A 22,380-nucleotide genomic window follows, 5' to 3' on the forward strand; every position below is an offset into this window, starting at 1 on the left:
GGTGATGCCCAGGGCCCTGGACCAGGCGAGGAGAGGGTGATGCCCAGCGCCCGGGTCTCAGTGTTCTGGTCCTGCTGTTCCCACCGACCTCGCTGTGGCTGTCCCAACTGTCGCTTTGGGTGTCAGTCATGCTGTCTGTGAAATGGGATGTGAAGGCCTTATTCCTGCCTGTTCTGGCCCTACTGCCCCGCACAAGAAAAGGTCTTTGAACAAAGCCTCCAGAAGGAGTGCCTCTGGGTGGCCAAGGGTGCTTCCTCCCAGCCGCTGACCCGGCGCAGGAGATCCTGCCCTGACAGCTTGTGCTGAGTCTGGGTGAGTCAGCACCGCATTGTTCTCCCTCCTCTCCAAACAGGCGCAGTGGGTGGGGGCCAGGGGCACGAATCCCTGCACATCTGTCCCCTCCTCTCCCCGAATTAAGGAGCACATTGGTTCCTGCCCCCGCGCCTTGGCTCAGGCTGTGCTGGGGGTCAGACGCCCCCCAACTCTTCCCATCAGTGAAGGCTCACTCTGCCCCCCCAGCCCACCCCCAAGCCTGGCGGAAGCCAACGCCCTCTAGCAACGCACCCCATCGGGCCAGCGCCCAGGGATGGTGCCCGTCCTCAAGGGTCTAGGCGTGCTCGCTCAGGCCCAGCCAGCTCAGGCTGAGATACACACGGACATGCAGGGTTCCCAGCGCCCTGGCTTGCCCTTTCATCTGCCTGCAAAACTTTTGTGCCAGCACATGGGAAGGGGCCTGGGGCTGAATACTGGGGGACGCAGGCTGGGGCCACTCCGCCACCCTCTGACTTCCCTCCATTTGCTCATCTGTTAAATCTAAGAAAAGAGACGGTGGGCACAGCCCGAGCACCTACTAGGCACCCAGGAGCGCAGCATGCACTTTCCACACTGAGCTCCTTCCCTCTCCCAGCCGCCCCATCCTGCCAGCCAGGGGGCGGATAGCACGACTGAGGCCCACAAGCAGGGACAGAGCCGCAATTCACGCCCAGAGTCCAGGCTCTGCCCGCCTGTGTGAGCAGCTCCCCTCCACCTGCGCCCCTGCCCCCAGGGTCCAGCTGAGGCCGTGTCTGCAGAGGGACACCAGGCTGGGCTTGTCAGGGGCAGAAACAGCTGTGGCGGTAGCTTGCCTGTCCGTGCATACGCTCTTGGGGACGTCAGAAGGCTGAGTCTGCCTTCCCAGAGTCAGAAAGGCGCTCGGCCCCTTAAAGCTCTGCAACCTCGGGCGAGGCTCCTAACGGCCCCGAGCCTCGGGTTTCCTCCTCTTTGCAATGGGGGCAATACGACCTGCCTTGCGGAGTTGCTGGACATGCCGCACGCCATTGGCGTCCAGCGAATGTTGACCACGTGTTCAGGAATAGCGTCCCCGGCAGCGCCCACTTAGGCTGGAACGGCAACTGGCCAGCTAGGTCTGCACTTGCTTGGTCCCTTTTCCTCCTTTCTTCGCCCGGCTGGTGGCCTAGCCCTGAAATCTTGTCCGGGGGGTCGGCAGGGCCCTCCCAAGAGGGAGGGAGGGAGGGAAACAGGAAAGAACCTGCTAAGGAGAGGCCCTTTGCTGGGCTTGCCTCCAGGGAGAAGGACACACACACACACGTGCACGCATACACACACACACACACAAACGGAAGGGCCAGCACAGCTGCCCGTGCCGCCCAGCAGCTATGGACAGGATGCCTGCAGGCCAGAGGGTGCACAGGCCCAAGGAACTACGGATCCGGTCTGCCTTGCGGGAAGCTGGGCCCCTGGATCACTCCGGGCAGGGGAAGGCTGATTAGTCAAGGCTCGCCTTGACAGGCCCTGGCAGTTGCCTAAGACAGAAAAAGTCAGCTGAAACTGGTTGAAACAAACAAACAAATGCATTGGCTCAGAGAACTGAAAAGGCCGAGGGTACCAGCTTCTGGCAAAGCCAGATCCCTCTCCAGGGGCTCAATTCAAAAAACTGGTTCCACGGCGTTCAGCTCTGATGTTTGTGTATCATCTCTGTTCCTGGCCTCTCCCTTCAGGGCCCCCAGTGGCTCCACCCACACAGCAACCTCTGTGGACAGAGCATACTTCTTTCCCAAAGATTTCAGCCAAAGGGGCTGTCTGGGGCACATGCCCATCTCTGATGGTGCCCGGGGATATGGAACGTCTGATCGTCAGGGCACAGGCTACATGTCGCCCACCCACAGCAGAAGAAGGGAAGTGGGTCCAACACAGATCGCCCACCCAGCAGCAGATTGGGCTCTGCTGCTTCCCCCAAGATATAACCTTCAAACACACGTTCTTATGCTCTAGCCTTTCCCTGCACTTGCTGCTTCCTTTATTTGCAATGTGCTCATGAGCTCCTATTCATCCTTCAGAGCCCAGCTCAAGGTCACCTCTGAGGAACCTTCAGACAGAGTTAGGGAATTTGTTCCTCTGCTGGAATCTTTAAACTGATTTGTTTGTGCCTCTTCCACTTGGGCTCTGAGCTCCCTACAGGTCGCTGGGAACAGAGCAAGGGCTTGGGGCAATTTTCTTGGGAAGATTAACAAATATGGGAAGAAACAGTTGATAGAGTCAGGCTCAGATGAGCTCAGAGCTGGACCGAAGGGTAGAAGGCAGTGCATAAAGGTAGTGTCCAAACCGAGCAGCTGCAGAAAGGCTGACTTTGCCGGTCCGGTTGACTGAGGCCTGCAAGCGCGTGAGCATGCACACGTGTGTGCCTACAGCCCGGGAGAATGTGACCATCTTTTAAAATGAGCTCACACATCTGGTCCCTCCTCCCATCCTCAAGGTCCCTTCCTTGAGTCTCTGCCCAGTTGCCAGAATTCAAGGCCTGGATGGGCCACGGCTAAGACCAGGGTCGGGATCCCGCAGCCCACAGCGTGGAAATGGAAGAAGAAAGGGAGGCTGTGGCTGAGGGGTGGCCTGAAGCAGCAGCTCTGATTTCACGGCATCTGCCTTGCCTGGTAGGTCCGATGGCACTGTTCTTGGTTCCCCAGCACTGATAGCACCGCCTGTGTGGGGACTGTCTGTCAGGCGGGATGGGGCAAGCGTCCAAGAAAGAGCAGCTCTGGTCCCTGAAGGACCAGCCTTGAAGGGTGGCTGTGTTGCTGTGAGTTCAGGGCTGCTGGGAAGGCCCCTGGTCCCTCGGATGCATTCCTAATGCTTCGAATTCTGCCATTTGAGATTCATTCCTTCGGCTTTGTTTGGTCTGTTAAAATGACAGTCTCCTGGAACATTTGTGACCCTGGACCCTATCAGTCCTTCACAACACAGTGTGAGGGAGAGGCTCCGCCTCCCTCCTGAAAGCTGACTTGATTGTGCGTGGTGATGGGATGGGAGTGGGGGTGAGGATAGAGGGAGCTGGAGCGGGGCGGGGGATGGGGGGGTGAGTTCTTTTCTTCCCCAGTGCCGCCGCCACCTCCCTGATCCTGCACCCGCCAGAGCCCCGCTCGCTCACAAAACGTCGCAGTCGTCAAGAGCACCCGCTTCTCTGCCAGGGGACGGGCCCAGGTAGAGGCTCGGGTCCAGACCCGCCTGGATTGGTTGTGGTTCCGAGACTTGCTCTCTGAGTGACCTTCGGCAAGGGACCTAGCCTTTCTGAGAGTGTTCTCATCTGTAAAATGGGCATAAGGTGCCTACTTTGTGGATTTCTGAATTTAGATTAGTAAACGAAATACATGCATGTGACCCCGTGGCAGCTGGCACCCAGTCTTACGGAAATGCCAGGTCAGGGCACAGCTGAGCGGTGCCATGCAGAGGGGACATCTAAGGAGGCTTCCCAGAGGAGGTGTCTCAACAGTCGTCTGTAGCTGTGTTAATGGGCCTGTTGTCTTGGGTCCCGCAGGCCCAGGTCAGCAGACACTGCGCACCCCGAGCTGGCTTGTTGCTGAAAAGGGAGGGAAGGGGCTTAGTGCTGTGAACCCCCCTACCATGTGCCCAGCGCTGGTCTTTGTCTACCTCCTGGAGAGGCACCAGAGAGGAACAGCATCCTGGCCGCGGCCACCCAGCTAAGTGGGAAGGGTCGGGGTTGGCCCTGTCCCACTGCTTCCGGACGCCGACCTGGGTCCCCCTGGACAGGCTCCAGAACCCAGCTGTGCTCTGCGTTGCCAGGACTCACCTTTGCTTCTGTCCCCCCTGGGAGGCTCTGCTGGCCCAGACCCCACTCCCAGGCCTGGAACCGGAAGGGCAGGGGCTGTTCTGTGCACCCTTTCATCAGCTCTGTTGTTACCTAACCCACCTCACGGCCATCCCCTGTCGAATCTGCTTAGGGGCAGGCAGTGGCCTCTCCGAGCTTCTGCTGTGTCACACCAAGGGGACAAGGAGTCCCCGACTGTTCCCTGTTGGGGCAGGGAGAGCCTGGGCTGAGGGCGGCACCGTCCCGGCAGTGAGGCAGCTTGGGTTGAGTCCCGGCCTGCGTCTCTGGCCACACGGCTTGTGGGGTGACCTCCGTCTCTGGACCCAGAGCCCTCGTGGGTGAGGTGCATTGTTGGTGCCAGAGTTTTCACGTCTCCTCCCAGCGGCCATCAGGCTGGCCATCATCACGGGCTGCTGTTCTGAAGTCAGCATCCCTGTGGGGAGGGGCGTGGCCTGGAAGAACCTCGAGCTCCTCTCCCTTTCCTTGGAGAATAATGTGATGGGAAGGGGATAACAGAGGTCACTCTCCTCCAAAGGGTGGTGGCAGAGGTGTAGAGATAAAAGTCCCAGCTTCTCAGCATGGGGACTCGGCCCCCACCTGCCACCTCCGGGCCCAGCTGCTGAGGCTGCACTGATTCCGGCCCCGCCAGGCAGCCCCACAGCGGGGTGCACGTTGCCACGACAAGACCCCCTCCAGCCTCCTGTTTGGCCGGTGGGATGGGAGTCGCCTTGGACAGACCAGGGCCACCGTGTACCCTCCATGTGTTCCTTTAAATCCGCACATAATCACTGGCTTGCCTTGTGGGGCCTTAGCTGTGGTCCTTGCACCCCACAGGGTGACGTGTTGCTAGGGAGGCCTGGCCAGGCCACTTAGGGCCACCAGCTTCAGTAACGCCAGGCTGCCCTGCCCTCGAACCTGGCCAGCATCCTGTGGGCCCTGAAACCTACCCTGCCTTGAGTGCCCAGTGGTGGACCAAGGCTCTCGGGACAGGAGATGCATCGCTTACTCACTCTTCTCCCCTGTGGCCTCTGTGGCCCAAAGCGGAGCCACTGCTTTGGTCCCTGGCACCCAGTGCAGTTTCCTCACAGGTGGCCTGGCCTCTAATGGCGGCTTGTGAGTGAGGATAGCTGGAGGCTGTGACTGATGGCAGAGGCTCCCTTCTGCCAGGCTCAGTGCCTGGTTCACAGATGTGTCACCATCACTGGCTCTGAAGATACCTCTGAACACCTGCGGGATAACAGTTGCCTGCCAGATGCTCGATGCAGCGGTGCCTGGGACACGCCCTGCTCCCTGGTTGCCTGGGAAACACACCTGCCCACCTAAGATGGGAACCATGCCCCCCAGGGGGAGCAGAGACCTCATGTCAGGGGAAGGGGTTTCAGGGAGAGCACCACTGACCACCGGGGTCCCTTGACCCAGGCTTGCAGGGAAGAGAAGGAATTGCCCTGACGAGGTATAGGGTACAGGTAGGCCAAGAATTGGCATGGCTGAAAACACCACAGCGTGGAAGTGCCCCGGCGGGTCCATTGGATCAGCACATCCGTTGCAATTACATCTGCAAAAGCTCGAAAATAAAGTAGCAGAATGCATACACCCAGGCCTGTAGAGCGGCCTCTGAGCACGGAGCTTGTGTAACCCAGATGTTAAGACATCTGGATGTCACCTGTTTGGGTCCTGGTTCGCACTGTGTCATAAGCACAGTTTTCTTGCCCTGTTGCACATAATCAGTAATTAGCTCTGGTGTGCTCCAGCCCATGGACAAGTCATGCCCTCTCTGAAGTAACCGGTTCTCACAGCACTTTTTCACACATCCGACGTCAAGGTTTTGAGGGCTTCCCGGGCGCATCTGGATTTTGCCCTCAAAGTGTGGTACTAATGCTGTAATAACAACTCTCACTTATTGACTGGTGGCTGTCTCAGGCACCATTTGGGGGAATTTCATCCTCATGGCAACCCTAGGAAATGGGCACTGTTGTTATCCCCATTTTACAGATGAGGAAACTGAGGCTTGGTGAGGTTAAGTTACTTGCTCAGAGTAACTGAGCTGATGAAGGCTAAGGTTCTTTTTTAAAATTTTTATTGAAATATAGTTCATTTACAATGTTCTATCAGCTTCAGGTGTACAGCAAAGTGACTCAGTTATATATATATATATATATATATATATATATATATATATATATATATATTCTTTTTTTTTAGATTCTTTTCATTATAGTTTATTACAAGATATTGAGTATAGTTCCCTGTGCTATACACTGGGTCCTTGTTGTTTATTTATTTTATGTATAGTAGAGTGTATCTGTTAATCCCAAACTCCTAATTTATCCCTCCCCTTACTTTTCCTCTTTGGTAACCATAAGTTTGTTTTCTATGTCTGTGAGTCTATTTCTATTTTGTAAATAAGTTTATTCGTATCATTTTTTTAGATTTCAAATTTAAGTGACATCATATGGTATTTGTCTTTGTCTGATTTACTTCACTTAGTATGATAATCTCTAGGGCCATCCATGTTGCTGCAAATGGAATTATTTCTTTATTTTTTATGACTGAGTAATATTCCGTTCTATATATGTACCACATCTGCTTTATCCATTCATCTGTCAATGGACATTTAGGTTGTTTCCATGTCCTGGCTGTTGTAAATAGTGCTGCTATGAATATTGAGGTGCATGTACCTTTTCAAATTAGTGTTTTCTCTGGATATATGCCCAGGAGTGGGATCGCTGGGTCATATGGTAGCTCTGTTTTTAGTTTTTTAAGGAACCTCCATACTGTTCTCCATAGTGACTGAGATTCTAATGCAGGTTGGTCTGATTTGAACACATATTCTTTGCACTGTGTCAAGTCACAGAGAGGCCCCTATTTTCTGAAAAATCGAAAATGAAATCTTTAGATTTGGTTCCAGTGACTTAGTTGTGCTTTCACAGCAGCTCCCCCCAGTCTGATTTTTACTTTAATATGGGCAAGTTTTGGAGTAGATGACCTCAAAATACCCTTGTAACTAACATGCTAACAGCTGCTTGGAGGCCCCCGGGGAGCAGGCCTGTCCTTCTGTTGAGCTGAGCAGGGCTGACCATAGAAATGGGCCGCGGCCACACCAGCCCTAGCCCAGGGGACCACGCCAGCTGCGTGCCCGATGGTCAGTGGGCGTCAGAGAAGGGATACTCTGGGAACATGAGAAGGAGTTCCACGTAAGGAAAGCTGGAACGGTATTCCAAAATTTTCATGACGGCTCAGCGTTTCCAAAGGCTCCTTGAATCCTGAGCTTTTCTTTTACAGCCGATCCCGTGGCTGAGTGCTTCACTGCAGGGATTGTCCCACGGAAGCCCCAAATTCTCCATCTTTCAGGGCATCTCCTGATTTCTCTTTTCCTCAGTTCTGTTAGGAAGATGAGCTCTTTGTATCTTCCCCCTGGTGTTAGTGTTTTCATGGCCTGTTTTCATACCAGTTGGTAGGATGCGGGCATGCGTCCATTTCGGAGACTTACTTGTTAATGTGTCTGCTCCTGAGCGGGCACCGGGGAAGCAGTGGCAACAACTCGCAGAGGTGTGTGGCCTGCCGAGCTTGTGGTCCAGCACATCCAGCTCTGTGTGTGCAGAATTCCATCACCAACATGAGACGGGTGGGTGGGCTGCTGCACCAGCCCCGGGAGCTTTCCATCTGCATTTCCTGGCTAGTGTATGAGATTTGAGACTCTGTATGAGGGTGACCAGGGAATGTTGGCAAATAAATAAAGGTGCAGCCGCCCGTTTGGTTCTGCTCCTTAACGGGGTTCCCTGGGCATCCTCCTGGGTGGGCCACACCTTCTTAAAATGTTCCCCTTTGTCTCTGCAGGCCTCCCGCCCTGAGTGGCAGCCCGGTCATCTCGGATATCTCATTGATCCGACTTTCCCCACACCCTGCCGGCCCTGGGGAGTCCCCCTTCAACGCCCCACACCCGTACGTGAGCTCCCACATGGAGCAGTACCTCTGCGCTGTGCACGGCAGCCCCACGCACCCCGCCATCTCTGCAGCCAGGGGCCTCAGCCCTGCGGACGGTGAGTCGGGAGGGCCTGGGGCAGCAGGGTGGGGGGAGGGATGCTAACTCTAATGCTGGTCATTCCTCAGCTGCTGTCCGTGGGATGGTCAGTGGCTGGCCTTCCTCCCTGCCCCCCATCAACAGTAGGTCTTTCGATAAATGAGTGGTCCAAGACAAGGGAACCAGGGGTGCATTGGTTTTTGCGCTCATTAAAGAACTATTCGTAGGACTTCCCAGGTGGCGCAGTGGTTAAGAATCCGCCTGCTGATGCAGGGGACACAGGTTCGAGCCCTGGTCCGGGAAGCTACCACATACCACGGAGCACCTAAGCCCGTGCGCCATAACCACTGAGCCTGCGCTCTAGAGCCCATGAGCCACAACTACTGAGCCCACGTGCCACAACTACTGAGCCTGTGCTCTAGAGCCCACGAGCGACAACTACTGAGCCCATGTGCCACAACTACTGAGGCTGCGCTCTAGAACCCATGAGCCACAGCTACTGAGCCTGTGCTCTAGAGCCCATGAGCGACAACTACTGAGCCCACGTGCCACAACTACTGAAGCCCACGTGCCTAGAGCCCATGCTCCACAACAAGAGAAGCCACCACAATGAGAAGCCCGTGCACCACAACCAAGAGTAGCCGCCACTCACTGCAACTAGAGAAAGCCTGCACGCAGCAGCGAAGACCCAATGCAGCCAAAAATGAATAATAAATAAATAAATTTATGAAAAAAAGCACTATTCATAAACAGCCTTGGCATGCAAATTACATAATAAGAATGGTGACATCTGTTTATTCATGGAGGTCCTATCTTAGGTGAGAATTACTTGGTTGCAAGATGCCAAAGTCTGCAGAAGCTGGTGTTAAGCAGAGTAGGTGTTGTATCGGGGTGTCTCAGGGCCCCCCCCAGAGCAGAACGAAGGCAGAGCTGGGCAGGTTTCTGTCGACATCTCTGGCAGGTCAACGCATGGCCTCTGAACGGGACCCCAGCCCCAAGGCTCCGGGGTGACCACCAGTGACTTTGTGTCCCTCCTGAGAGGATACTGAGTGGCCCAGCTCAGTCAGATGGCAACCCTGTTCAATTCATTTGAGACAGAAAAGGGCAGAGTCACAAAGAAAAACCAGACAAGGTGAATGGCTGCAGCCGTGAGACATGAAGATGGCCAGCCAGGATGGAGCCATTCAGAAATGGCCCTTCACCACTGCTCCTGGCCCTGAACTCTGCGTGGGCCCCTGAGTGGCCGCGACCAATCCAGGACGCGCCAAAGGGTGTGACACATCCACACAGAGCCCGTGTCTCCCGGGAAGTGGACCGGAGCTCCCCAGCCTCTCCTGGCAGTGCAGGCCAGGGTCCAAGACACTGCTCCTGCCTTGAAGTTCACATGTGGTGCAGCGGGTGGCGTGGTGCCCTCAGGAAGATACATGTACGTCCTAAGCCCTGAACCCGAGAGCATGGCCTCATGTGGAAAAGGGCTCTCTGCCGATGTGATTAAGTTGGCGATTCTGAGTTGAAGAGATCATCCTGGATTATCCACGTGGGCCTTAAATCCAATGACAAGTGTCCTTATAAGGGACACATAGATAAGAAGACAACGCAAAGATGGGAGTGATGTGGCCACAAGCCAAGGAAGCTGGCAACTCCCAGAAGCTGGAATAGGCAAGAAACAGGTTTTCCCCTAAAGCCTCCAGAGTGGGTGGCCCCGCTGACACCTTGATTTTGGACTTCTGGCCTCAAGACCTGAGGGAGAATAAAAATGCATTTTCGCAGCAGTTAGCAAGCCTGTACTAACTTGTTACAGCAGCCCGAGGAAACTAATACACACGGAGATGGGGCGGTCCCCTCGAGGCCTGCGTCAGGGAGGGCCCTGAGAGACGTCTGTAGCAGGGTCGAGGAGCAGAGGCAGGGTCCGCCAGACCAGACTCTGTGTGTGTGTGTGTGTGTGTGTGTGTGTGTGTGTGTGTGTGTGTGTGTGTGAACAATGGGCCCTCAAGGAAGGCTTCAGCGAAGAGGCACAAGCAAGAAGGGGGAGGGGAGGGCATTTCAGGCACAGGCAGGCCAGGCAGAGGCCGAGGGGCTGCAGGCTAGGGCTGTCCCTAGAGGATAGAGCGGGAGAGGGAGAGGAGGAAGGGGAGGGTGATGGCTTCCACGGACCAGCTGCTTCCTTCTGCCCGGACTGTGTGCATCTCCTTTGACACCTGCCAAGACTAATAGCAAGGAGGCCAATTCCCGGGCTCTGGATTCAAACTCCCTGCTGTGTGGCCTTGGGCAGCATCTTTATCTCTTTAAGTGCCAGAGTCCTCATCTGCTGAGGGGATCAGCTCATGGTGTGATGCTAGTGAAACCAGAGAGTGGATGTTATCCCCTCAGCCCTGTGACTGCACCCACCCAATGGAACGCCCAGCACAACGTTGGCTGATGATACCTTTTTTGTTTTGCGGTACGCGGGCCTCTCACTGCTGTGGCATCTCCCGTTGCGGAGCACAGGCTCCGGACACGCAGGCTCAGCGGCCATGGCTCATGGGCCCAGCCGCTCCGCGGCATGTGGATCTTCCCGGACCGGGGCACGAACCCGCGTCCCGTGCATTGGCAGGCGGACGCTCAACCACTGTGCCACCAGGGAAGCCCTGTCATTTTTAATAGTAATTTGACTGGTGGGTATTATTACCCCCATTTTACAGATGGAAAACTGAGCCAGCTCAGAGAGGTGGCACCTTCTTAATTTTGCACACCTGGTAAAAGCCAGGACCCCTGAGGGGTATGTTTGGCTTCCAAGCCCCCCTTTAACTAACACCACACCCCTGAGTGCCAGGCCCCCTCAAGGTACTCTGAAGTTCATCCTCCCGGCCTCTTTGCTAAGCCCCGGCAGGGCTGAGTGCGGGACTGGGGGTGGACCGCCCGCCCAGGTTCTGACAGGTGGCCAGGGCGGGCGAGCGCTCGCCTGCCATCCCACTTCGAGTGCTGGGTGAGTCTGACCTGGCGCCCAGCTGTCTGGCCACCCTGGCACCTCCGACTTCATCTTCTTTTTCCTTTGGAGACTGTGCCGGACCACGGACCCTGGAGCTCTGGGCATCTGTGGGGCTGGGAGAAGGAAGCAGTTGTTTACGGCTTTGAGCAAGTGGAGGAATGTGCAGGCTGGGATCTGGCTGCCCCATCAGCAGAAACAGCCCCGCCCCAGCCTGACCAGGGACGGCGGGGGAGGGGGACCCAGGGACCCAGAGGGCAGGGGAGGGCTGCAGGGCCCGGAGGGGCCTCCTCGGGCCAGGTGCATGTTTCTCTTCTTTCTGGCCGGGTTCTGACAGTTTCTTCCTCTCCCTCCCTCCTGCCCGCAGTTGCCCACGAACACCTGAAGGAGAGGGGGCTGCTTGGCCTCCCCCCTTCAAGCACCAACCCCTCAGACTATTACCACCAGATGCCCCTCATGGCAGGCCACCCCACGCCATATGGGGACCTGCTGATGCAGAGCGGGGGTGCGGCCAGTGCACCCCATCTCCATGACTACCTCAATCCAGTGGATGGTGAGTGCTGGGCCAGGGTGGGTGTGGCGAGCAGGACAGGGGCTCACGGCCCCCCGGAGGCCGAGGAAGGTGCTTGTTGCTCCTTTTGTGGTGGGGGGAGCCCAGTGGAGGAATCTGGGGTTTACCCCAATCCCTGCCATGACTGCTGTCCTTGGGGGACTGCGTCTGAACAACATGCACAAAAACTTAGTGAGTCATCACGGGCCAGGAAGTGTTGTAGGAACTGCAGTCACTCCAGGGAACAAAAGGGACTCATCTCTGCCTTCATGGAACTTACTTACAGCTTAGTGGGGAGAGACGAACAATTCAGGAATGGGGTTAGGAGCACTGGGTGGATGAGGGTGCCATCTTGAAAGAGGAAATCAAGAAATCCTCACTGAGAAGATGATATTCAAGCAAAGAATTGAAAGGGATGAGCCGTGCAGAAATAAGCCAAAGAGTGATACAGGCAGGAGAGACAGCAAGCGCAAAGGGCCTGAGGCCGCAGTGGGCCTGCTGGGATCAAGAAAAGCCCGGGAGGCCAGTGTACCTGGTACCCCGTGAGTGAAGGGGCAGTAGGGTAGGGCCAGAGTTCAGGGGCTGGCTGTGCTGGTCGGTCAAGGCTTGGTGAAACTGGCTTTCACGCAGAGTGAGGTGGGGCCCGTGGAGGGGGTCGGACAGAGGAGGAATGAGACCTGACTTATTCTTTTTTTTTTTTTTTTTAACATCTTTATTGGGGTATAATTGCTTTACAATGGTGTGCTAGTTTCTGCTTTATAACAAAGTGAATCAGTTATACATATACATATGTTCCCAGATCTCTTCTCTCTTGCGTCTCCCTCCCTCCCACCCTCCCTATCCCACCCCTCCAGGCGGTCACAAAGCACCGAGCCGATCTCCCTGTGCCATGCGGCTGCTTCCCACTAGCTATCTACCTTACGTTTGTTAGTGTACATATGTCCATGCCTCTCTCTCGCCCTGTCACAGCTCACCCTTCCCCCTCCCCATATCCTCAAGTCCGTTCTCCAGTAGGTCTGTGTCTTTATTCCTGTCTTACCCCTAGGTTCTTCATGACATTTTTTTTTCTTAAATTCCATATATATGTGTTAGCATACGGTATTTGTCTTTTTCTTTCTGACTTACTTCACTCTGTATGACAGACTCTAGGTCTATCCACCTCATTACAAATAGCTCAATTTCGTTTCTTTTTATGGCTGAGTAATATCCCATTGTATATATGTGCCACATCTTCTTTATCCATTCATCCGATGATGGGCACTTAGGTTGTTTCCATCTCCGGGCTATTGTAAATAGAGCTGCAGTGAACATCTTGGTACATGACTCTTTTTGAATTTTGGTTTTCTCAGGGTATATGCCCAGTAGTGGGATTGCTGGGTCATATGGTAGTTCTATTTGTAGTTTTTTAAGGAACCTCCGTACTGTTCTCCATAGTGGCTGAACCAATTCACATTCCCACCAGCAGTGCAAGAGGGTTCCCTTTTCTCCACACCCTCTCCAGCATTTATTGTTTCTAGATTTTTTGGTGATGGCCATTCTGACTGGTGTGAGATGATATCTCATTGTAGTTTTGATTTGCATTTCCCTAATGATTAATGATGTTGAGCATTCTTTCATGTGTTTGTTGGCAGTCTGTATATCTTCTTTGGAGAAATGTCTATTTAGGTCTTCTGCCCATTTTTGGATTGGGTTGTTTGTTTTTTTGTTATTGAGCTGCATGAGCTGTAAATTTTGGAAATTAATTCTTTGTCAGTTGCTTCATTTGCAAATATTTTCTCCCATTCTGAGGGTTGTCTTTTGGTCTTGTTTATGGTTTCCTTTGCTGTGCAAAAGCTTTGAAGTTTCATTAGGTCCCATTTGTTTATTTTTGTTTTTATTTCCATTTCTCTCGGAGGTGGGTCCAAAAGGATCTTGCTGTGATTTATGTCATAGAGTGTTCTGCCTATGTTTTCCTCTAAGAGTTTGATAGTTTCTGGCCTTACATTTAGGTCTTTAATCCATTTTGAGCTTATTTTTGTGTATGGTGTTAGGGAGTGATCTAATCTCATACTTTTACATGTACCTGTCCAGTTTTCCCAGCACCACTTATTGAAGAGGCTGTCCTTTCTCCACTGTACATTCCTGCCTCCTTTATCAAAGATAAGGTGACCATATGTGCGTGGGTTTATCTCTGGGCTCTCTATCCTTTTCCATTGATCTATCTTTCTGTTTTTGTGCCAGTACCATACTGTCTTGATTACTGTAGCTTTGTAGTATAGTCTGAAGTCAGGGAGCCTGATTCCTCCAGCTCTGTTTTTCGTTCTCAAGATTGCTTTGGCTATTCGGGGTCTTTTGTGTTTCCATACAAATTGTGAAATTTTTTGTTCTAGTTCTGTGAAAAATGCCAGTGGTAGTTTGATAGGGATTGCATTGAATCTATAGATTGCTTTGGGTAGTAGAGGCATTTTCACAATGTTCATTCTTCCAATCCAAGAACATGTTATATCTCTCCATCTATTTGTATCATCTTTAATTTCTTTCAGCAATGTCTTATAATTTTCTGCATACAAGACCTGACTTATTCTTAAAAGGAATTCCATTCTGGCTGCTGGTCGGAGAACAGCTTTAGGGGCAAGGTGGAAGCAGGCCGTCCAGCTGGCAGAGGTGGGAGGAGCGGTCATGTTTCAGATGGATTTTGAAGGAAGAGCCACAAGATTTGTTCCTAGATGGGATGTTGAATCAGGGAGGAAGAAGGGCATTGAGGACAACACTGGGGCCTCAGGCCTGAGTAGTTGGAGAACAGAGTTGTCAGTAACTGAGCCGGGGCCTGCAGGCTGGGCACGTTTGGGGGCGCGGCCAGTCGGGCGTTCTGGGGAGAAGAGGTGCCTGGTGCCCATGAGGTACCAAGTCCCCCGCCCACCCCCAGCCATCCTCACAGCTGCTTTTACAGGGGCAACTGCACCCTAACCACGAGCCAGCCCCTGGGGTCAGATGCAGCCGCCTCCCCAGTGAGTGCTGCTCCACCTGCCGGTCCTGGAGCTCATCCCAGAGACCCCCAGGGATCCAGGCCAGGCAGCAGGGCCGGAAGCCACAGCGAGCGGCCGGCAGGCGGCTCCTGCAGATTTATTCTCCTCAAGCCCTTTTTCACTCCCTGGTGGCAGGGAGCAGACAGAGACCTGCAGGAGACCTGCTGGGTTGCAGGCAGTCCCGTGGGGCCAGGCAGGGCTGCAAGACTTGGGGGGGCCCCTGCACCCCTCAGCCACCTCCTGTCCCCCAGTCCTCCGCCCTGGGCGTCCAGTCCACACCAGCCACTGCAACTCCACCTTATCGGCTGGATCAAAGCCAAGCCCCTCCTTTCCTAAGGCCTGGCTGAGATCTCACCTCCTCCAGGAAGTCCCTCTGGATGCCCCCTCCCTCCCCTCCTTTCCTTGTGACCAACCAGGATTCTTGACCTCCTCTATCAATAGAAATTGACTAGAGGCCAGACAAGAAATTCAGGCGAGGCTTTATGGGGGCTCCTGCTGCAGCTGGGTGGGGGGAGGGCGAAAACAACTAACAATTCGCTCCCTAAGGCGGGGGAAGGGAGCTGGTTCCTTATATGGGGTGAGGATGGGGGTGTGTCGGGGGGAGGGGTGGCTTAGGTGCTCTGCCCACCCCTTTGGTGGTGCTGAGTGCAGGGGGCATGCGCAGTACATGCTTTTGCTCCAGGCTCCTCAGAAGTGGCAGTTGGGTTTTTGGTCTTTCTGTATCTTCTTGTCCATAATTTGCCCCAACTGCGCATATACACCAGTTGTTTTTAGTCCCTTATAGATTCTCTGTACTTTGTTGCTCAAGAAGATGTTTGCCCAGGTGCAAGCACTGCGGCAAAGGGTCCCAGGTCCCACCTGTCTCACCGTCTCTCTGCCCTGCTTACCTCACACTTACAGGGGCCACCTCAAGTGGTCCCTAAGCACCACTCCCCTGCAGCGTTCCCTGCCCTCCCCCACAGGAGTGTCACTGGGGAGGAGCATGGCAGTCCTCCCAATGCCAGCTCTGTGGGTTTTGTCCCATGTCACCCTCAGCCTGCCCTGAAGGGAACCCGCAGCACGACCAAACGATGCCACCAGAATCTGGTCCCTGGGTCTGTCTCGCCCCTGTGTCTTCCCCAGGATGGTGTTTCGTCCAGGATGGGCACACAGTGTAGGGGTGCAGTGAGGCCTCTCGGCCCCCTGAGTGCATACATCTACATGCTTTTGTCTCTCCTCCCCATAACAGCCCTGCAGGTGCCCCCCACAGGGAGCGGGAGGGCCCTGGGGAGGACACGTGCGCTTGCTACTCAGACAACAGCGACAATACAGGGCATAAAGGTTGCTGCCATTGTCCAAACATCAGATTCCCCGAGCGATGTCTGCCTTCCAAGGCCTTGGGCTGGGTGGCACCAGGCCAGCTGGGCAGACACAGAGAAGCCACGGCCGAGGGGTCTGGTCAGGCAGGTGTCCCCAGAGGGCGGGAGAGGCCGAGTCAGCACGTGTGAGCACCCGCTGTGTGCACGTGTGAGAGCATCCGGGTGAGGTCTGCCTGTGTGCCATGCCTTTATGCTCACTCCCCGGGTGACTCCCCTCAGCCCCCTTCCGAGGCCAGAATTACCGTCCCTGCCGTAAGATGGGCTCCCTGGGGTTCCCAGCATCCAGGGAGTCGCCCAGGCCTCAAGTCAGGGTTCCAGGCCCCGCTCCGTCTGTCACCAGCATCACGGGCTCTCCCTCATGCACACCGCCCCAGGCAGCACAGCACATCTGAGGGGCCCCGTGAGCCATGGCCTCGGGGAGAGCCCAGTGGGCAGAGCAGCTGGGCTGGAGCCAGCGTGCTGCAGGGATGGTGGTGCTGCGGGCAGGTCTAGGCCACGCCAGCTTGAGCTGCGTCCTCTCTGGGACAGCTGGTGCTGCTGGGACCCGGTGGGGCCTGGACGGTGATGCCCTGCATGCTGTGTGAGCGTGGCTCGGTGCCAGGTTTACAGTCAGTGCTGCCTGCGTGCTGGTTTCCATCTCTTTCCACCGGTATCCTTGCCCTCTTTCAAATCTACCACCTTCTGCAGGGTTTTGTCTGCCGATTGTCGGCACCACCGTCCACCCCATGTTTGGGCCCCATGCCACACCTCCTCCTGGACACCTTTTCCTCACCACCAGCCCACCCCCCCCAGGCCAGCCCACCCGAGACCTGCCAAGTCTGCCTTCGCAGCACCCCCGCTGGCCGTCCAGTTCTGTGCCAGCCAGCTCCCAACTCAGCCTCCTTCCGCCCCTCCCATCACCCTCGGGGTGAAACCCAGACTCTACCACATGGCCAGCAGCCTTCCCTCCAGCCTGTCTCTCCCCATCTGCGCCCCTGCACCTGTCCACCATCCCCGCAGGCTGGCCTCGTTCCGTCCTGCACCGGGTCCCAGGACTCAGGTCAGCCAGCACTTCTCCCGGGCCACCACCCGCATCAGCTCCCCTTGGGCTCTGCATCTCCCTCCGCCCACCTGCAGGACCCGAGGGGCCCCAGCTGTAACTGGCTGGCCCTCTATCTTCACAAACCCAGAGCCCCACAGGTCCAGGAGCACCTGCCAAGGAGCAGGGCTCTGTGTTTGTGGGGGGAGGGAGGGAGGGAGCAGCAGTCACAAAAGAACCTGGGGTAGAAACATGCAAACGAATCCGAAGAGACTGTGGGAGGCCAGCAGCTGTCGGCCTGCAGGGAGCCTGGAAGGGGACAGGCAGCTTTGCTCTGGGGCGCTCGGCGTTTGGCAGCATCTGGGCTGAGCATCTGAGACACGGGGGTCGGGCGGTCTTGAGGAGGTGGGCTCACCAGTGGGCGTGGGAGCCGCCTGATGAATTCAGCACAGCCCCCGACATCCTGTCTTTGCCTTGGTCTTGAGGGTGTGATGGGCTTCAGGCGCAGAGTGGAGCTTCACCACCTCCAGCCTTGGTTTGGACGGACACATGGGTTTCTCGGGCTGAGATGGGGGTTGGTGGTGACCCGGGGATTTTCACAAACCCCTGTGAACATCAGGAACGGGTGGTTTCTTTTCCTTTGTTCCCATCACTTACCTCCAAGGGAATCAGAGTGAAGTCCAGCATGAATTCCTGTATTTGCCGTTACTTAGTTTTTTTCCAAACCAGTTTCAGCCAGAACTTTTGCGTCCGCTATTTAAAGTTTTAGGCATTTCTGTGCAGCTCCGATGCCTACGTGGCCCCGAGAGACTCGGGCCCAGGCCTGCGCCCGGCTGAGCCCAGACCTGCCTCTGGGTGTGTGTGTGGGGGGGGTCCCTGGCCCCTCCCCTCCTGTGAACCGTGGGAACTGGGAAGCCCACCAGCTCTGGTGTTTTCGGCTGGTCCCAGCTGCACGGGTCTGGGGAGAGATGCTCCCGGGAAGCCTCTGTCCACCCCACGGAGGTGTGAGTGGGTCTTCCAGTCAAGTTTCTTTGTGCTCAGACTCTCACAGGGAAAGGTGTGCAGGCCTGGGGCCCGGGCAGCGGGGCTCATGGGACCACCTGGGAAAGGGCCCTGAGGCTCTGAGGACATGTGTGTTCATGTGAGGAAGCTGCCCATAAACATGATGGGGACACGTAAGCTCTCTGCCCGTGCAGGGGCCCTGAGAGTTTGTGCGGAGTTGGGGAGACTCCGTGTGTGTGTCTCTTCGCTCTCTCTTTTTCGTGCACACACACACACACCCTACCTACATACCACATACACACCCACACCGTAAACACGCACACAGCATACACACGCACACTCACTCTCCTCATTCATTCATGAATGAGGGTATTTACTGAGCACCTACTATGTGCCAGGCATGGTGCCAGGTGCTAGCAACACAGCATTCCAAGCCCCGCTCTCGCGGTGCCCCAGGGGGCCTGCTCTGTGGAAGCTTCCTGTCCCGAGGCCGCCCCGCCTACTCAGCCTGTTTCCTCAGCACCTGCACTTCACATTCCAAGAGGAGGCAGAGCCATGGGGGAGAGAACATCCCAGGGGTGATGAGTGTCAAGCTGGGGTGTGGAGACCAGGGGCACCCGGCTGTGAGGAGGCCTGGGGAGAGGGTGTCAGGAAGGCCACCCAGGTCCACATCCGGCAGAGCAGTGTCCCCAGCCCACCCGCTGGCAAACCACCAGCAGTTTTACCTTAGCCAAGTGCCACCTACACGATAACTTATTTAGTCTTATATTTTTTAACAGACTCACCTTAAAATAGAACTTTATTTTTTTTTCTGAAGTGGGAAACCCCATAATATCTGGGGAAGATGTCCCCGTCTGTGTCTCCGTGATGCCTAAACAATCTCCTTTGGGTCGTGTGTGTGTCCTACGCTGGGGAAGATGCCACAGCCTTAGCGGCAAGGCTGGAGTTGGAGGGGTTCGTGCTGAATGGAAAAGCCAAGCCCTCCGTCCCCCGCAGAGCACAGGGCCGGGCTGTGGGCGGGACAAGGGGCATCTCCAGCAGAAGCCGCCCTCCCTCTCCCGGGAGCCTCCTGGCCTCCAGGTGGTCAGTGAAGGCCCATTGCCCCTGTTCTTTAAGGAGGCTGATTTATAGCCAGAAGAGTGAGGAGTGATGTGGCTTTGGAAGGTGATAGACAACCAGTCCGGGAGTCCGAGGTTATTCTGCCTAGTGGTCCTCTAGACAGTAGGGAGGTCGCTGCTTGTCACTGGGACCCTAAAATGGAATTTTCTCGCGTGATGCCGTTGAGTATGGGTGATTTAACGGCGGGGCCGCAGCCGCCACCCCACGCCCCACCACGCTGAGGAGCTTGAAATGTGTCTGAGTGAAACGTTGTCTGCTTACAGCCCATATTTCCTACGAGCTGTGTATTTTATTGTCGTATTGACACCCATTGCACTCGGATGTCACCTCCGTTCTGACACCCGTTCCTTATGCTGCCTGCGGGTCCGGGGAGGTCTCAGGAACCAGTTACACCGATCACGCCACTGAAGAGGCAGGGGAGCTGACGGAGGGGCTGCCAGAGGCCCCGTTCTGGGAGGGCGTCCGCACCCAGCCTGCCGACAGGAGGGACACGGGGGGCAGGGTGCTGAGGGCAGGCTCAGGCCAGATGGTGTGTCCGGCTCATCTGGCAAGCCAGCCCAGAGTCTCGTGAGACACGCGTCATGAAGTCACTTTCCAGGTGAGCAGCCTCGAGCCCAGAGCCCTAAGTTGCTTTGTCTCCATCATAGGCCTGGGAAATGTGCTTGTAGGCCTCAGCCCCACGCCTCTGGGCTCCAGAGCCTTGGTGCTTTCTACTCCCGCGCAAGAGCGGGTGTGAACAGCCAAGTGTGGGCCAGGTCCAGTCCTCAGGCTGGATTTCCTTAGAGCATCTCCTTAGTGAGTCCAGAAAGTCCGGGCGAGGGGCTGGGCCGTGCAGGAATGCTCCCTAAGCAGTGGGGGTCAGGGCTCACAAGCCCTGCCACGAGGCTGTGCCCTGCCGGCCCCGGGGAAGGCGCGTCCCGGCCCCGGGCCCACAGGAGGCCCATCCGGAATGGTGGGCGCTACGCTGCTCGGTAGTCTGTAGTGACCCTGAGGTGGGCGCTCTGGGCCCATCTTCTGGGTGAGGAAACAGCCCAGAGAGGTCCAGCAACTCGCCCAAAGATACCCAGTTAGAGCTGGCAGGCAGGGTCAGGACCTGCGTCTGCCCGGGTCCCGGGCCTGTTTCTGTATCTCCTGCCCTTTCCAACTATCCCAGGGCAAGAGATTCCCCCGCCCCCACGAGCAGTCTGGGGTAACCTGGGGTAACCCTGCTTTGGTGGTGTCTAGCAATCCTGCCCAGAGCCACAGGTACCACTGTCACCTCCCACCAAGATGCTGAGCTCCAGGAGACGGGCTGAGCATCCTTGCTGAGCTCCCCCAGCATCAAGGCCTGTGCCTGGCAAACAGGCTGCTGCAGGAGGGCCTGGTGGGTGTGTGAACTAACGCGCGAAGGAGCAAAAGAAAGAACTAGCGGACAAAACAGCATCCAGGTCAGGTGGCGTCTGGCGTTTGCCCAGGTGAGGGCAGGCAGGTGGCTGGTCACCCAGCGGCTGTCGGCTCTCAGAAAGGGGGCATCCACAGATGAATGGACATGAGGCGTCTGCCAATCCTGGTCATAAATCACAGGAGAAGCCACGGGAAATGAGTGCCAGGCTTTTCTTTCTATTTAGTAATTTATCAAGGGAAGAGGCGCATTAATAAACATATTTCCCTTGAGGGGAGGGAATAACAGAGATGAATATCACTGTCAGATCTGGCCTGTTTCATCTTGTTAGGGGCGCACGAGAGGGTGGGAATCCAAATATTAGTAGCAAAATCTTTTTTTGAGTGCATTGCAAAGACGTGTGTGTATTTCTTACTTTGTATGATATTACATCTACCCCCCATCTTGTATTTTCCCATTTACCACACAGTTCATAAGTAACAGGAGTCTTTTAGAAGGTTCACTTTTATATCTCAGAGTTGCCTTTAAAGTGAGGACGAACAAGGAGTGAACCCAGTAGATAAGAATTAAGAAGCTTGGAGGACACCTGGATAGGCGGATGAGTGTTTAGGGACAGATGTCCTCCACTGTGGCTCAGTCGTCTTCTCTAGATTTGCTGTCCTTTTCTCCAGGATTAGCTCTCAGCTCACCCTGCTCACCAAAGAGTCCTCCTGGCCCCTAAGGAAGCCGTGTTCATTCACAGTTTCATTCTGGAAGATCTGCTGGGTTCGAGGCACTGTCCATGGTGCTGCCCCTGTGTACTCAGGACACACCTACCATGCTGCCCCCATTTGCAGATGGGCAAAGAGAGGCTCAGCAGGCTGAGTAATGCACCCCAGGGCAGCCAGTAAGTGTCAGGCTGTCTGTGTGCCCCCACTGGGGGGTGTGTGTGTGTGTGTGTGTCCCCGTCCTGGGCCCCTGCACCCAGGAGAGCCCTCCCCTGATAGCTACCCTCCCCACCTGAGCAGAGGCAGTGCAGCGGCGGTTCTGGTGTCCACCTGCCTGCTTTCCAATCATTCTCTACTTCCCCCGGCCGCGTGGCCTTGGCCAAGCTACTTGTCTTCTCCTTTGTAAGATGAGGCTCATAATGGTTCCTTCTTTATAAGACAGTTGTGAAGATTAAATGGCTTTATACTTGAAAATGCTTAGAACAGCCCCGAGCATCCGCAGGGCACTCAGTAAATACTGACTTTGGGTGGCTGAGCGTCCACTGCCCCTTGACACACCACGCCTCTGCCCCACGCCCGGCTTTTGGCATCTCCGGTTGGACTCACCACCGAGCCAGCCGGATCCCAGTGCTGGGATATAACGGTGAGCAGGGTGACCGAGTCCCTAGTTCACAGAGGCGGGAGAAACAGAAGCAACCAGACATACACAAGCAGGTATGAACTCCCCTGAGCCGCACCTATCCACAGAGAGGGGACCGTGGTGCCCTGAGAGTGTCCCGGGGGACCTGCCCAACTCCAGGATGTTAGCGATGGTTTCCTGGGGAAAGTGGTGACCCTGCTGAGCGCAGAGCACTGCAGACAGAAGAAGCAGTATGTGCAAAGGCCCTGTGCAGGAGGCTGGAGAGGGAGTCAGGGGCACCCACGGAGCCACCGGGTAAGCCACACTGAGGACTTGTGCCTTTTTCCTAATAGCAGTGGGAGCTCTGGAAAGGTTTGGGGTGGGCAAATGCAAAGACATGATCTGATTTGGCCGCAGTGAGGAATGTGTATCAGACAGCAGTTAACTAAGGGCCCCGGGATGCCCCAAGCAAGTGGGGGGCTGGGCTGGTGGAAGTGGGAGATGCAACTGTGAAGGAGGTGGGGGGGGTGTCAGGC

The 22,380-nt window shown here is 55.6% G+C and overlaps 1 protein-coding gene across 1 annotated transcript in view; it reads left to right on the forward strand.

Moving 5' to 3' along the window:
- Positions 1-22,380, forward strand: part of GLI2 (GLI family zinc finger 2) — a 183,071-nt gene that overhangs the window by 133,838 nt on the left and 26,853 nt on the right. Inside the window, exons 3-4 of the mRNA XM_027099177.1 lie at positions 7,937-8,139; positions 11,453-11,638. Of these exons, the coding sequence (XP_026954978.1) occupies positions 7,937-8,139; positions 11,453-11,638 (389 nt within the window). The remainder of the gene's footprint in view (positions 1-7,936; positions 8,140-11,452; positions 11,639-22,380) is intronic.

The sequence above is a fragment of the Aethalodelphis obliquidens genome, unplaced genomic scaffold (genome assembly GCF_003676395.1).
Source record: "Aethalodelphis obliquidens isolate GAN/ISIS:26980383/991018 unplaced genomic scaffold, ASM367639v1 scaffold129, whole genome shotgun sequence".
NCBI classification, from domain to species: domain Eukaryota; kingdom Metazoa; phylum Chordata; class Mammalia; order Artiodactyla; family Delphinidae; genus Aethalodelphis; species Aethalodelphis obliquidens.